The 17,612-nt window shown below is 35.1% G+C and overlaps 2 protein-coding genes across 2 annotated transcripts in view; both read left to right on the top strand.

The window, feature by feature from the left end:
• LOC136040970 (uncharacterized) overlaps window positions 1-17,612 on the top strand; it is a 53,315-nt gene that overhangs the window by 6,082 nt on the left and 29,621 nt on the right. The gene's annotated exons all lie outside the window — the stretch shown is intronic.
• On the top strand, window positions 7,084-7,728 carry LOC136040735 (MOB kinase activator-like 1). Its single transcript, XM_065725040.1, has one exon. The coding sequence runs from the start codon at window positions 7,084-7,086 to the stop codon at window positions 7,726-7,728; it is 645 nt and encodes a 214-aa protein (XP_065581112.1).

Genomic DNA, 17,612 nt, shown 5'->3' on the forward strand with positions numbered 1-17,612 from the left:
CCAATGCAAAGTGCAGCCTAACCTGGGATATTAAATCTTTGTCATATCTCATCACCAGCAAGGTGTTCTACAAGAAGCTCATCACCACCTTATCTTGCTGAACATTTAATTCAAAGTAGTTAAATCAGAGAACCCTCAGTAGAGATTTCAAGCTTCCGTCTACAATAATGTGGAATTTTTTTTACAATTTTTGTTTTCAGAAGAAAGATCACAGATGCACATTTATTTTCCATTTTTTCCATAGGTGATTGTATCAAGCCAAATGTCCTTGGAAGTTAGGAAAGAGCTCATTTGAACATAAACTAAAAGCTCTAGGTCTTTTTTAAGAGACCAGAAAAATCTAGATTGCTGATTTGCCTGCAACTCTGTTGAACATTCTCAGTCCTGTGTTAAGCCTAAATCTTGATTGCCCCCACCTGTGATTCCAGCAGACTTACTCAGTAGGCTGAACCCAGATAGCATAAAAATCTGAGTTCCCTTTTCACCTGCAAGTCTAATGGGCATTGTTGGTCATTAATTTTTAAATCATTTTAGGGTCTCCAATTGCCTTCAAATGCCTGAGAGAACTGATAGATCATCTGAATTACCATTAATGCATATCTTCCTTCCTTAGTTCTGCCCTAAGATAATAGACCACCATGAAGAAGTGAAAATAAACATTTTTAATATAACTCTAGAAAGATTATGCGTGCTTTAGCTCTCACAGACACTATCTGACTTGGCTTTACCCTAATTAGGCTTTCAAGTCTTTGGTCAATTTGACCAAGTTTATTACTTGTGCCACAGGAAAGTATTGTTTTCTGCCATTCTGTGACACCAAACTACAATTTCCTCCCAAAGTAGACCTAGATGCTAATGACTAAAAATTTTGATATAGCAGTCAGTTTAAAAATTTAAAAAAAAAGCATGTTTTATACTTTCCAGGTTATAGAGAATACTTCCGCTATACTTCCCCCAGCCCCCTCCTAATGTGCAAATATATAGCCCAAATTATATATTTCCCCGATATTCTCCCAATGCGGCTCTCTTAATTCAACCTGTGTTCCTGTAAATTGAGTCACTGTGACGAAACAAGAACCGGAAAATAAGTGACAGGTGACAGAATGCATTTGACTTGTATAATTTGGGCTTCGTTTTTGCACATTAGGGGGGAGGGGTAAGTACAGCGGGTCCGCATGAAAAACGGGATTAGCTACAATTATTCTGAATATCATGAAGCAAGAATTGTTTTCTAACTTCATGGTCTCCCAAGATTGGCGTGGTTGCTATAACTAATAAGAACCCGGTCATTAGACAGACTACATCAATTGTATTGTTGAAAGTATTGTTTTCTGCCATTCTGTGACACCAAATTACAATTTCCTCCCAAAGTAGACCTAGATGCTAATGACTAAAAATTTTGATATAGCAGTCAGTTTAAAAATTTAAAAAAAAAGCATGTTTTATACTTTCCAGGTTATAGAGAAAGTATAGTTTATACTTTAGGTTATATTGTTGATTCACTTTTCCATGAAATTTTGTTTAATGATGTATAAGTGCACATCAGCTATTACAATGGAGGGGTGGTTGGCCATTGTGTAGCCAGGGGCTACACAATGACCAAATTTCTATGAGCCTTTAGATAAATGTAGAAATGTGTAGGGAGGGAGTAGGAATTAATCTCTAATCTCCTTTCATCTAGACTAAGCCTGAATAATTGTACTGTAGGGTAACACCCTTGCTGTTGCACAAAAATGTTGCTGACATTTATTTTAAAGCTTTGTTTAAGCAAACTGATTTGCTTCCTATTTCATAAAATAATATGCTGGGATTTGTAAGTGTGGATCAGCTACTATGGTGGTTAAGTATTACATTGAGGTAAATACTTCAAAGAGGGTATTTTAATGCCAAATATCCTAAGTCTAATTAAGCCCCCTGATAAATATTGAATGAGTGTTGAGATGGGGTGGAAACTGATATATAATCCCTCTTGATTCCCACAAATATTTTTTATCCACCCCTTTATTATTTGTGTGTGTGTATGGGGGGGGGGGGTAATGGTGTCCCTTCCATTGCAAAAATATTTATCTATACTGCTTAAAATATTAAATTCACATGCCTACCAGCACAGAGATAGAAAAGGACAGGCAAGCCATCATGAGCCTTGCTAGGAAATTTATTGGGGTAGAGGAGGGATGCTAGTAGGAATTTATTTTCAGCAATTTTGATTGGTAAGGTTTGTCTTTTTCCATTTATGCAGACTAAAATATAACGTATATGCAAATATGTTTTTAAACATCTGAAAACTGTATTGTAATGATTGTAATGGCTTGGTCAGTGTAGAAAATCAGAATTCACATCTATATGAACGACAGAACCCTTCTTTGTACACACAAATTCTGTAGTAAAAATGTCAAATGATCTTGACAAAACTACTGACCATTACAAATTTTGACAATACAATCAAATTTTGTCCAAGATTTGATTGCAATGCAATATTTTAATCTTAAGCAGAAAACTGAAAAATTAGGACAACCAATCAATTTATAATGGCTGATATATACGCTTAAACAGCAAGAAACTGGTGAGCTTAAAAATCATACCTTGGTTAGGCCTGGGAATGATTTTAAAAATAATCAGTTTTTTTTTTTTTTTTTTTTTTTTTTTTTTTTTTTTTTTTTTTTAGCAAGTTTTTCTATTGAGAGTTAGGATCAAGTTTAAAACTTGCAACAAACAGAAACTGTACTTTATATGAAGGGTGATTTCCCCTTCTCAATTACTTGTTTGCTACTCTAAATTCTGATTTTTGTCCAAATTCTGAGGAACATTTACTGAAACAGAAGGACACTTGAATTGTAAAAAAGACTTTGTGCACCTAAAATTCTGTACTAAGAATGTTATTAAGAACTTATTTGACAAAACTGCTGACCATTACAAATTCTTTAAATATAATTAAATTTTTGTCCAAAATTTGGTTGCAATGCAATATTTTAATTCTTAAGCAGAAAAACTGAAAGATTGGGGTGCTACCAATCAGTTCACAGTAACTGATATATACAATTTAACTGTGAAAAACTTGTGGGTTTAAAAATCTGGTACCCATATCATACCTTTGTTAAGTTTTTATACTGAAAGTAAGGATCAGGTTTGCAAAAACAGAAATCGTTCTTTATATGAGGGGTGATTATCCCATCTTAACTCCACGTTCGTTTCTCTAAATTTAGATTTTTATTAATTTTTTGGTTCAAACTTTGAAGAACATTTTCTGAAACACAAGAACCATTGAATTGCAAAAAGACCCTTTTAAACATTAAAACTGTAGCTTAACAAGCAACGAGCTGGTGAGGGGACATTCCCCCTTATATGCAGAATATTTCAGTTTGTTTTTGTTTTTTTCAATTACAAAATTGCTTCTTACTTTCAGCAAAAAAAACTTTTTTCTAATTTAATTATGCTCCATGAAATTTTATAGTTTTATGGACATGATACTTTTCGTAGCACAGAAAACAAAGTCAATATTTCAAGGCTCTGTCTGATTTTGATGGGAAGTAGAGTATTGGTTGATAGTCAACCAAGGTTTGACTATCAACCGTGCTTCCATTGTGTTTTCTATTCTGCTTCTCTTCCTTTGGTTTCTTATATTTACTTCAAAGCCCCCATTTCTGGGGGTTTATGACCCCTCCCCCTTGTGGATACCCATTGCATAACGGCTTCTTAGTATCCTGAAAATTAGATGAGTTATATAAATGAAACTCTCAAGAAGGAATCCAGTGTATAAAATATACCCTGGGAAGGTGCTCTCAACCTACTAAATCTATCTGATCCTTATTTATAGGGCTCAAAAAATTGTATATGACACAGGTGTTCTGCCACGCATCCTCCAAGAAAACCATGCACTTATATTTAGCCTTATCTCAAGATGAAACCTCTTGAATGATTTTTTTTAAGTTCTGAAGTATATGAACATTGATATGAGCATGAATTCAGAAAATGAAGTCAATGATATAGATCACAGACTACAAGCAGCTCATTTATTTGCAAGAGAAATCACTAATCCTCTACTGTCATAAATTTTTCTTGTGTCAGTTATAGTACAAATCACCTCTATTCAATATAGCTTACCTCTCAGATTGTATGCCCTAGCATACAGATCAGCAAGGAATGTTCTGTTGCAAAATAGATATTTATGTATAACATCAGCTCAAGTTGCCCACCAATGACTTTATATGGTAACATTGAAACCTGGTGTGAATCTAAATGAGGCTAAGATATTGGAGTCTTTAGAATTTTTGAGAATGCAGAAGAATGATGATACATGATTTACCTTGGGAGCTATTGCAAAAAGACTAAAGAAGCTGCGAGAAGTAGTTTCTGTTCCTGGGGCCTCGTTTATTGCGATCTTAACACATCTAGAAGGTTATCTCTTTGTAGATCCTCCTTCTTTTGATACTAGGATTAGAAATTCAGACCAAATTGATGAAGAGAGTCTACCAAATCCTGAACAACTATCTAGAATTCTTGACTTTTAAGTGAAGGAGTAGTTGGAAGACAGGTTCAATCAAATAATGGATCCTCAATTTTAATGATAAAAAAGTATCTCTTATGTTCTGATACTGATTCAGAACCCCGACCTATTATGCAACCAAAGTTGAAGGTTAGAAGAAGGAGACTAAGAGCAAAGGAGTTATATCTTGCTTCAGAGATAGTTCTACTGAGCCAGATAGTGGCATAACAGCTTCCAGTGCTTCTGAATCAGAGATAACAGGGTCACCTCCCCACTCTCCTTCTATTCTTATTTAAATATCCACAAAAATATTTTACTTTAATTTTGAGTTTTCTGTCTTTATGAATCTGATAAGTACATGGAATGATTTTTGAGTTTCATTCACCTACCTCAACTACTTTCCAAAATACCAAAAACCCCTAAACTAAATATATATATATATATATATATATATATATATATATATATATATATATATATATATATATATATATATATATATATATAGTTTATTTATTTATTATTTATTTTCTTTATTTATCTCAAAAAATGAGGAGTAGGCTGCAATATAAATTTAAAGAAAATACAAATGATAACGCTTACAATAAAAAAAATATCAAATATTGATCAAACATTAAAAAGAAAAAAAGATACAAAAACACTTGCTAAATAATTTAGGATGTAAATCATCAAGAGCCAGAACTGATGCTAAAAAACAGAAATAAGTTGTAGCCTAAAAGGATAATTTTTGTCTTGTCTTCAAATGTTTTATACTTTTTCTTTATACAGACTACATGATCCTTCACTTTAAGCTTTAAAACAATCTCAGTGTTACTAAAAGAAAGGGGAAAACCAAGTAAAGATTTACAAAATTTAAAATAAGAAATATATATATATATATATATATATATATATATATATATATATATATATATATGTTACCATTAACGTCCAAAATTGGTGAATGTCCAAAACAACTATTTTTCTACTTGGATTTAGTTGGGGATGCTAGTGAACTTTTTCAATTAATACAAGGTTTGAAGATGACAGGTTAGGTTGGCTTATGTTACTTTAACTTTTACCATCATGGACTGCATATGACTGAAAAAGCTGACTCTCAAAGCTAATTGAATCCAAGCAGAGAAAAAGGAATTTCATACATTCAACAGTGAGTGTCGACATTAACCAGATTTCAGACATTCACGGTAATATATATATATATATATATATATATATATATATATATATATATATATATATATATATATATATATATATATATATATATATATAAATAATTCATAAGATCAAGTTATTAACCTTTTCATATCTGTGTGTCAGGAAGGGGGTAAATATACCATGAAAGTTTTGGTAGGATTGTCCTGAGTTGTTGCTTAGATGTAAACCCCTCTTTCCTCTCTAAGGTTGTTGATCTAATATAAAATTCAATAATATTGACTAATATAAAGACCTTGGGTTGCTAACTAACAAACAACGCCATTTTAAGGGAATCTTTATGTGTCTTCTCTTTGTGGATGACTAGTAGAAAACCATTCATTTAAATCTTAAGGAAAATGCAAGGGGAAACTGCATTTTTAGGCCCAAAAATGCTCCATTTTGTTTCCAGCTTCTGACCCCTTCTTTTGACTTTTTTTTAAAGTGATTTCTGGCTGTCTTTTACTTGCTGATGGCTTGCAGTGTTAGTTTTAAATTTAAACACGATTCCTGAGGGAACTGCAGTTTTTTGTTCTTGGGATACTCCAATTTGGGATCTCCTTATGACACCCCCACCTCTCAGCCTTGTATTTTGCTTGAAGAAAAATCCAATTTAAAATGATCTGCAAGAGTCTCTCTTTACGCTCATCAAACAAACCACAGTTTATTACAGGTTCAGGCATCATGTAGGGAAATCCACATCTTTAGGCCTAAAAATGGTATATTTGTGTTAAATTCAACCCTCTGCTGTTAACCATCAAACAGACTAAATGCAAAACAATGCTATCTTAAACTTTGTCTGTCTTTTGTTTATAAATGGTAATCAAAACATAGTTTATTATGAATTATAGCATCATTTAAGGAAGAACTACATTTTTGTGTGAGTGATCTTTATTCACTCTTGTTGAAGAGCTAACTTAAATTGGCTATCTTAATATAATTCCTCAAACTTTTGAAGTCTTGTTGAAGCAATAATTTTTGATAGCGTTTATTTTTCTTTTTGAAAAACATATTTTTAGATTGTGTTTTGGTTTTCTTATGTATTTTATGTTCTGTGGAATCGTTCCATGTACTTACCAGGTTAACTCCAGATTATTCCCAGAGGGTTTGAATTGGAGAAAACACTTCCAATCTTATTTATATATTTGTTTCTGAAAAACAGCTTGAATGAGGCCTATAAAGGAGATCTATCAATCACTCCATTGAAGCCATCAGTAAATGTGATCCCTTCCCTGATTTGGATTAAATGAAAAAAATCATCGTTGATTATTAGGAGGGTCGTCATTGTATAAGAGAGTCAAGAGTTAACTGGAAGAGTGCCTGGAACGCATCCACGATTTACATCTTCTTCTTCATCTTTGAAAATAACTTTTCATTCTTTCAGAATGAGTTTCCTTTTTGGGAGTAAAAATGTCAAGACATTTAAACCCAAAAAGAACATCCCAGAAGGAACCCATCAGTATGACCTGATGAAGCAGGCTGCTGCAACTCTTGGCTCTGGCAATCTACGATTGGCTGTTGCCCTTCCAGATGGTGAAGATCTGAATGAATGGATTGCTGTAAATACAGTCGATTTCTTCAATCAGATCAATATGCTCTATGGAACTATAACTGAGTATTGCACAGAAGAAAGTTGCACAGTTATGTCTGCAGGGCCTAAGTACGAATACCATTGGGCTGACGGACAAACAGTGAAAAAACCTATCAAGTGCTCTGCCCCAAAATATATAGACTACTTAATGACCTGGGTACAAGATCAGTTAGATGACGAAACTCTCTTTCCCTCTAAAATTGGAGTTCCTTTTCCAAAGAATTTTTTGTCAATTGCGAAAACGATACTGAAAAGATTATTCCGAGTTTACGCTAATATTTATCACCAGCATTTTAGTCGAATTGTAGATCTTGGAGAGGAGGCACATTTGAATACTTCTTTTAAGCATTTCATATTTTTTGTTGATGAATTCAGCCTTATAGATAGGAGGGAGTTACAACCTTTGCAAGAACTCATTGATAATTTTGTTAACAACTAGGAAAATACTCTAATTTTAGTGTGTAATATTGTGGTAGTAAATATCACATGATTATTTTGGTTATTTGTTGAAGGATAAATTTTCCTTGTACTTAGCATTTTTATGTTGTTCTGCTGCTATTCTGCTTTAACTTTTTGCTGATACTTTATTTTATTTTACTTTTTCAAAGTTTTAACAGGCTATCTCTTTCAGAACAAAGAGAAAAACAAAGAGGGTGTAGGTTTGTTTTTTCTTTAAATAAAAAGGTAGCGTTCACTCATTTATTTTCACCCTTTTGAAGCTAACTATGGTTTAGCAGAGGAGGGTCAAGGGTATTATGCTCTTTTTGATTAAGTTTACTGCTAACAATTCCCTGTAGCACCGAGCTGCCTGAGCTACGCACGCTCCTCCATCCTCATTTAATGTCTCTACTGAAAAAATAAATTTTGGTTTTGATGCTTTTAAGTTTGTCATTCAACACCTAATTCAATTGAAGAGGAATCTAATATGGGAGGGACAATAAAATACAGTGCTGAATTTTTGTTTTATGCTAATAGTGTGGTTTTTGTTTCAAACTAGTCTTTATGTAGGTGAAGTTGTCACTGCAAGTAAACAAGCAGTATATGCAGGTTCAATAACTTTTTTTCAATCGTATGGAGCCACCCCCCCCCCCCTCACCATAATTGTCATGCCCAAAATGATGAATGAATTTTGCCATGAGCTTTGACCAAAATAAGTCGTTTCCATTTCAGGCTGTCTGGCATTGATTGGAAGTGAATACATAATGCTGAAAAAAATGTTTTGTTAGTGTGTTCTCACTATACAGTAAATACATAATGCTTGAAAAAAAGAAATATATCGTGAGTATGTACTCACAGTAGAGTATGTACAGAGAGTGAAAATGTTGACATAGCCTGTGAGTACAGGCTATCTCACGTTGAAAGAAAGTAAATATATAGTGCTTGAAAAAAATTAATATATTGTGAGTATGATGGCGGAAATGGTAGGATTGAAAGAGAATGAATATTTAAAGGTTCTTCTTAATCAAAATGTAACAATTTAAATTGCAACACTTGCTTGACATTGTATTGAACTCCATTATTTGTCATGCAAGTCAAGAGTTAAGCCTCTATCTAATTCTTGAACAAACATGCACGGTGTCCCCTTGGGCATGGAAAGGATTTCAAATAGCACCATCTGTGGAATATTACATATTTGGAATCTGAGATGTAGGTTTGGTTCAAAGCCCGGATATTTTATAATTCTGCAATAAAAATTTTGAAGTGTTTAAAAGCCAAAGAGAAAATAAATTAGCCTTCTATAAATTTTAGAAAGATTTTCATTTTTAAAATTTGCTGCTGCTTCTCCCCCCCCCCCCCTGACAAGTCACATTGTCGTTGTTGGCATACTTAAGCACAGTTTAGACTATTAGGGGAGAGTGGAGTTAGAATAGCTTCTCAATCGCTGTGGAGTGGGAACAGAATTAGGAAGTTTTCGTTCCCTCTCAATGATAGTTTCTGTTAAGCTTAGTGACTAAGCTAAATATAAGATAGAGTAGGGGGGGGGGGGCAATTTTCTGCAAAATTGGGGGAATATTTGTACAGTGCTTGGCAAAAGATATTCGTTTTTTTATTTGTTCAATAATACTAATGTAGTTTCTTAAATCCAGAAGAGAAAAGCTTGAAATTTTGTCAGTGACTTGTCTGTGTGTATAGATAGATGTATCCAGCCAAATATTTTGGGGACTCAAGGGGATTCCCAAGGGATATAAAAAATTAATGATTTTTATGCCCAGTATCCAAATATGTGCATAATCTTTACTTTTGTTGTAGAATTTCAAAGGAGGAAGGGGGTATATATTCATTTCTCCCTCCATGTATGAAGGAAGGAAAGATGTTGATTTTCTTCCTGTATACACTTGCCTTTAAAGAGAATTGTCCAAACAAACTCTTCTCTCAAAATTTATAACCTTTTAGTAAGTAAAAGTAATTGCAATGAATGGGTAGGTCGCTTGTTTGTTGATTTTTGTGTTGTTTTTTTTTTTTTTTTTTTTTTTTTTTGCTTAGGGATCTTATTATCCTGCAATTTAATCATTGTGACGTATCCAATGTGCTGCATATCTTGTTTACATCTTTTTTTAAAAGCACTGCAATGAATTTGTAGCTCTGGCGTTTTCATTCGATTGGATACCTTATTAGTGTTCCTTATAGTCATTGTGGTGTATCCAATGGGCTGCATATCCTTTTAACATCCTTTGCTGAAGCATTGCAATGAAACAATAGCTCTGCTGATTCCATTTGGTTAAAGATCTTATCATGGTTGTGTTTAGTCATTGTGATGTATCCAATGGGCTGTACTTCTTTTTGACATCCTTTTCTAAAGCATCGCAGTGAATCAGTAACTCGGCTGATTTCATTTGGTTAAAGATCTTCTTTTTCTGTTTAGTCATTGTGATGTATCCAATGTGCTGCATATCCTTTTAACATCCTTTGCTGAAGCATTGCAATGAATCAGTATCTCTGCTGATTTCATTTGGCTACAAGATCTTATTATGGTTCTGTTTAGCCTTTGCGATGTATCTAATGTGCTGCGTGTTCTTTCAACATCCTCTGCTGAAGCTTTGCAATGAATCAGTAGCTCTGCTGGTTTTGTTTGGTTGGGGATCTCATTAAGGTCCTGTTTAGTCATTGTGATGTATCTAATGTGCTACATATCTTGTTAACATTCTTTGCTGAAGCATTGCAATGAATCTCTAGCTCTGACGATTTCGTTCAGTTGGAGATCCTATTATTGTTCTTTTTAGTCATTGTTATGTATCCAATGTGCTGCATATCCTTTTAACATCCTTTGCTGAAGGATTACAGTGAATCAGTATCTCTGCTGATTTCATTTGGTTACGAGATCTTGTTATGGTTCTAGTTAATCATTGTGATGTATCCAATGTGTTGCATATCTTGTTAACATCCTTTGCTGAAGTATTGCAATGAATCAGTAGCTCTACTGATTTCATTTGGTTATAAGATCTTTTTATGTTTCTGTTTATCCACTGTGGTGTATCTAATGTGCTGCATATCCTTTTAACATCCTCTGATGAAACATTGCAATGAATCAGTAGCTCTACTGATTTCATTTGGTTATAAGATCTTTTTATGTTTCTGTTTATCCACTGTGATGTATCTAATGTGCTGCATATCCTTTTAACATCCTCTGATGAAACATTGCAATGAATCAGTAGCTCTGCTAATTTCATTTGGTTGGAGATCTTATTATTGCGCTGTTTAATCCAGTGTGCTGCATATTTTGTCTTTAAGGGTTCAGCATTATCTTCAACTACTTTTGGTGTATGTACTTTTATTCAGTTTTACCATAATACACAATAATACATAGAATGACTTTATTTGCCCTTATTTCGATTGCCTTTGTTTATTGTAATGACAATTTTAGTTCTGCCCTTTTGTTTTCAGTATATTTAGAATTTTTTGCTGGTGATGCGATTTTGCTTAAATTCCATGATTTTGGTATGTTGTGTATTTAGAACGTGACGTATTTTATGCATACCTCGATAATAAATATATTGAATTTTAGATCGACTTTTAAGTTTAATGCGAAGCTTTTGCAGTGTGGCTTTTACTAAACAAATGGAAGTGTTTTTATGGCACTTGGTATTAACCAAGTGACATATAGCAGTCGCAAATTCTGTCGGTCTGTTGGTCTGTCGGTCCTGATTTTGCTACTTTAGGCATTCCAGGTAAGCTAGGACGACGAAATTCGGCAGGCATATCAGGGACCGGACCAGATTAAATTAGAAATAGTCGTTTTCCCGATTTGACCATCTGGGGGAGGGAGTGGGGGCCCCGTTAGTTTGGAAAAAATAGAAAAATTGAAGTATTTTTAAATTACGAACGGTTGATCAGATCTTAATGAAATTTGATGTTTGGAAGGATGTCTTGTCTCAGAGCTGTTATTTTAAATCCCGACCGGATCTGGTGACATTGGGGGGGGGGGGGGTGGGGGGGGGAGGAGAAACCTAAATCTTGGAAAACGCTTAGAGTGGAGGGATCGGGATGGAACTTGGTGGGGAAAATAAGGACAAGTCCTAGATAAATGATTGACATAATCGGAACGGATCCGCTCTCTTTGGGGTAGTTGGGGGGGGGGGGTTAATTCTGGAAAAAATGAGGTACTTACGAACGGGTGATCAGATCTCAATGAAATTTGATATTTAGAAGGATATTATGTCTCAGAGGTCTTATTTTAAATCCCGACCGGATCTGGTGACATTGGGGGGGGGGGGGAATCCTAAAATCTTGGAAAACACTTAGAGTGGAGGGATTGGGATGAAACTGGGTGGTAAAAATAAGCACAAGTCCTAGATGCATGATTAACATAACCAGAACGGATCCGCTCTCTTTGGGTTAGTTGGGAGAGGGGGTAATTCTGAAAAATTAGAAAAAATGAGGTATTTTTAACTTACGAACGGGTGATCGGATCTCAATGAAATTTGATATTTAGAAGGATATCGTGTCTCAAAGCTCGTATTTTAAATCCCGACCGGATCTGGTGGCAATGGGGGGAGTTTGGGGTGGGCGAACCTAAAATCATGGAAAATGATTAGATTGGAGGGATCGGGACGAAACTTGGTGGGAAAAATAAGCAGAAATATTAGATACGTGATTTACATAATTGAAACGGATCCGCTCTATTGGGGGGGGGGGGTAACTCTCAAAAATTAGAAAAAATGACGTATTTTAACTTACGAAGGAGTGATTGGATCTTCATGAAACTTCATATTTAGAAGGACCTCGTAACCCAGATCTGTGATTTTAAATAGCAACCGGATCCAGCGTCATTGGGGGGGGGCTGGAAATCGTAGAAAATACTTAAAGCGGAGAGATCAGGATGAAACTGAATGGGAGGAATAAAAACCTGTCTAGGATACGTGACTGACATAACCGGACCGGGTCTGCTCTCTTTGGTGGAGTTGGGGGGGGGGGGGAATTTTGAAAATTGAGGTATTTGTACCTTACGAAAGGGTGACCAGATCTTAATGAAATTTGATATTTTAGAAGGAATTCATGTCTCAGAGCTCTTACTTCAAATTCCGACCAGATCTTTTGACATTGGGGGAGTTGGAGGGGGAAATCTCGGAAAACACTTGGAGTGGAGGAATCGGGATGAAGCTTGGTGGATAGGATGAGAAAATGTCCTTAATACGTGATTGACGTAACCGTACTGGATTTGGCAAGTTTGGCTTCTTCTGGACGTGCTAGGACGATAAAAATTGGTAGGCGTGTCAGGGAGCTGCACAAATTGACTTGATAAAGTCTTTCCCAGATTTGACCATCTGGGAGGCTAAAGGGAGAGGAAAATTAGGTTTTTGTAACTTACAAGTGGGTGATCGGATCTGAATGAATTTTGACATTTAGAAGGGCATCGTGACTCAGAATTCTTATTTTAAATCCTGACCGGCATTAAGCCTCTGATTTTCCTTTTAAATCAATCGATTGATTCTTAGAACTGTGTTAGAGCTCATACCATATGAGCTCTTGACTTTTAGCTCTTCTTGTCTCGTCACAAGTGCCATAAGAGCTCTTAGCTCTTGTTTTCTATAATCTTTACAATTTAATTGCCTCATTTTACCACAGGCTGTCCATTACAATGATTCTTTTTCCGAGTATATTAACATTACATTCTAAGCCCTACCTGTATATGAAGAGGAAGAGGAAGATGAATTATAGCGACAGCTTGTATAATAAATAAGCAAATAGTAGAAAAAATCGAAAAACATGATTGCAAAAACAGAAGAGAATTATATGATTAACGTCGTAAACCTTGGGAACAATCAAAAACATCTCGAGATTCATGGAAACATGAGCTCAAAAGGACCTATCCTTGGAAGCCGCCAGGGTAAATGTAACCAAGTCTTGATATGCACTTTCTTTTAATGAAATGTTACCGTTACTTTTATTTGTATTTTCTGTTTTTAATGTTAGTTTATATCAGATGTGAAAGCTTTAATTATTTACTACTTTATTCTTCTTATATTTTCCAAAATATTTCAATTTTCGTATATGGATAAATGAACAAATGAAAAGAGATGTAAATTAGGAGGAGAAAGTAATTTAAGGAAAAATGTTAAATGCCAGAAATATAGAAAGTACGGATTAAATAGTTTAAATGGATCTTTCAATGGAGGTATAGAGCTGGAAAACTCCGTGTGTTACTGTCTCTGTAAGTCTTATGTGGGTGAACATGTAGGTAAGTTGGTGAACAACATGTTTTTCCTAAAATTCCTTTGAGGAAGGGAAGTATATGTAAATTTCACAAATGTATGAAGATTTGACATAATGCAAATTATATAGTCTATGATGTTGGCTATTTCAAGGTATACTGATATCTTAATGGCTGAAGGAGTTTTGTCCAGTTTCAAGATTTATGTCAAAACTCTGGCTGTATCAAACAGTTCGTGGTAACGAACTGTAGTAAGGAGCGACCCGGCTCAATACTAACCAAAACTTAAAAAAATGGAATTTTGATACCAATAGCTACATCAAAAGAATCGCATTTTAGTGCTGGTTTTAAATATATAACTTTCATCAAGTTCAGTCTTACCCATCAAAAGTTACGAGCCTGAGAAAATGTGCGTAATTTTAGAAAATAGGGGGAAACACCCCCTAAAAGTCATAGAATCTTAACGAAAATCGCACCATCAGATTCAGCGTATCAGAGAACCCTACTGTAGAAGTTTCGAGCTCCTATCTACAAAAATGTGGAATTTTGCATTTTTTGCCAGAAGGCAGATCACGGATGTGTGTTTATTTTTTTGTTTTTTTTTCCCAGGGGTGATCGTATCGACCCAGTTGTCCTAGAATGTTGCAAGAGGGCTCATTATAACGGAAATGAAAAGTTCTTGTGCCCTTTTTAAGTGACCAAAAAAATTGGAGGGCACCTAGGCCCCCTCCCACGCTAATTATTTTCTCAAAGTTAACGGATCAAAATTCTGAGATAGCCATTTTATTCAGCGTAGTCGAAAAACCTTATAACTATGTCTTTGGAGACGACTTACTCCCCCACAGTCCCCGTGGGAGGGGCAATAAGTTACAAACTTTGACCTGTGCTTACATATAGTAATGGTTATTGGGAAGTATACAGGCGTTTTCAGGAGGATTTTTTTGGTTGGGGAGGGGTTGAGAAGAGGGGGATATGCTGGGGGAACTTTCCATCGAGAATTTGTCATGGGAGAAGAAAATTTCTATGAAGGGAGAGCAGGATTTACTAGCATTATTTAAAAAAAAAACAATTAAAAAATAAATGTGAAAAAGCTTTTTCAGCTGGAAGTAAGGAACAGCAATAAAACTTAAAACAAACAGAAATTATTACCCATATGAGGGGCTCACCTCCTTCTAATACCTCGCTCTTTACGCTAAAGTATTTTTAGTAATTTCAACTATTTATTCTACGGCTTTTGTGATTCAGGGGTCATTCTTAATGAATTGGGATAAAATTTAAGCTTTAGTGTAAAGAGCGAGGTACTGACGATGGGGCGAATCCCCTCATATATGTAATAAAAACATGAGAATACAAAGATTCTTTACGTAAGCTAATTTATAAGTTACGTAAATCTTTTACCAATAAAAAGATTCGTAAAAAATTAAAAGTTCTAGTTGCCTTTTTAATTAAACAAAAATCGGAGGGCAACTAGGCTTCGTCCCCCGCTCTTTTTTTCTCAAAATCATTCGATCAAAATTATGAGAAAGCCATTTAGCCAAAAAAAAAAAAAAATGCAAATTTCGTTTTGATTATTCCTCTGCGGAGAGCCAAAATCAAAACATGCATTGATTCAAAAACGTTCAGAAATTAAATAATAAAAAAACAAGTTTTTTTTAACTGAAAGTAAGGAGCGACATTAAAACGCACAGAAATTACTTCGTGTATGAAAGAGGCTGCGTCCTCATCAACGCCCCGCTCTTTACGCTATAGTTTTTTACTGTTTTAAAAAGAAGAATTGAGAGAAAGAGTCAAACTTTAGCGTAAAGAACGGGGCGCTGATGAGGAAGCAGCCTCTTTCATATACGAAGTAATTTCTGTGCGATTTAAGTTTTAATGTCGCTCCTTACTTTCAGTTAAAAAAAACTTAATTTTTTTATTTAATTGCAAGAAGAGGTGCGGTTCTATCAGTAATAATAATTAATTTATTATTTTCTTTGAATTTGTTATATATTTCGGTATTACTTTTCTATTATAATAATTATTTTTAATCATTATAACTTGTTAGCCTATAATTATTTATTTGATTAATAAACGACACAACATTCGCACGGGATTCTGATTAATGGATAATTCTTCTGGGCTTGGCTTATTTTGGCAGGTGCTTTCGGGCCGAAAAACCCCTCGCTAGCTAATTTATCACTATGGATTGGCTCCTCGTAGTAGCATAATATTTGTAGGCATGAATATATAATGAGTTGGAGGTAATCGCCTTGAGATTGTCTGTGGAGGATTTCGACTCTTGTTGATAGAAGAGCATCGACAAGTGCTGAAAGCCATGTTGTGACCAAGACGGGCCCGGGGTTGCACAAAGCCTCCATTCATTCCGGAGGTCCTGGAACTTCTTGCTGTCCGATTCTAAGCCGGCCTAAGCGCTTTGGTGTAGATTTGAGAAGATTTGTTGCTCCTCGTCCTGCACAGGTATCTGGGACCATTGCTTTTCTGAGCCAAAAATTATTTCAATGTTTTAAAGAATATGAAAATTGGAACTTGGAATGTAACGACGTTAAAAAGTTACTATCGTATGGACATTTTGACTGACCCATCCCGGCGATTCGACTGAACTTATTAGGAGTTTCAGGAACTCATATTCTAGGGGCAGGAAGGGTGGGGTACATAGACAGAAAGTAGGGCTCATGATGAATAAAGATTCTGCTAAGTCTTTTTTAGGCTGGAAAGGAAATAATGATATAACAGTGATCGCTCATTCCAAGAGCAACACTTTGGTTTTTTCGTGTTTTTTTCCTAGCACCCCGATTTCAGCTTACTCCTAGAAAATGGTAAAGGTCTAACCTCAGCGGTTTTTATGGAAAGTGTGGACCTTAGGCCAGATTGATGAATATGACTTCGCATTTTGGAAAGCCTCGTACAATTCTTGTCTGGGGCTAAAAATCTTGTTTCCACTCATTTCTGTTCGTGATTTCATCTGAGTTTATTATTCGGTATTTGCACTTGGGATTATGGTAGATAAACGGTATTAGATGTGCCTCTTAAACTTTAAAAGTTCTCTCATTGCTAAAGAAATTAGAGTTTATCCTTTGCTCCTTTCTAAGTGATGACGTTAGAAACTTGGCCCACGGCAAAAAGGCAACTTTTGAACTAAGACCCATAGATTTTTTTTTTCGACGGCAGTCAATAGCTCTTGATGAGCTGATCAAAGTATATGACTTCCATTTTTTGGTAGAAAAAATTCCTCCATTAGATATACTAGTTTGAAAGTTAAAAGGGGTTGATAACTTCAGTAGCAAGGTACACATTGAAATAAAAAATAGGCCGGTACCAATTGTGAGACATACAGGAGAGCGTTAAGCAACAGTCGGCTGTTAGCTCATAATCATTTTTGGCAATGAGGGGTTCACAACTTTTGCTAGTTGGTGTATCTATTATTTGTTTTCTATGTATTTGATGGTAAGGCCAATTTGGTTCCAGCGGTAAGACATGTAGGGGACTTGTAAGTATAATCGGCTGTTAGGCTACAATCATCTTCAGCGATGAGGGGTTTTTAACTTTTCCTAGTTGCAATGAGGGGTTTGTAACTTTCGCGAGTTGGTGTATCTAGTATTTATTTTAAGATCTTTACAGATTAACAACTTTAGCGTTTAATCGGAGCGAGGAAACAAAACCAAAGTGGTGCTCTC

This window comes from Artemia franciscana, chromosome 21 (assembly GCF_032884065.1).
Source record: "Artemia franciscana chromosome 21, ASM3288406v1, whole genome shotgun sequence".
NCBI classification, from domain to species: domain Eukaryota; kingdom Metazoa; phylum Arthropoda; class Branchiopoda; order Anostraca; family Artemiidae; genus Artemia; species Artemia franciscana.

Coding starts and splice junctions, on each gene's coding strand:
- LOC136040735 (XM_065725040.1), top strand. CDS start 7,084: ATGAGTTTCCTTTTTGGGAGTAAAAATGTCAAGACATTTAAACCCAAA.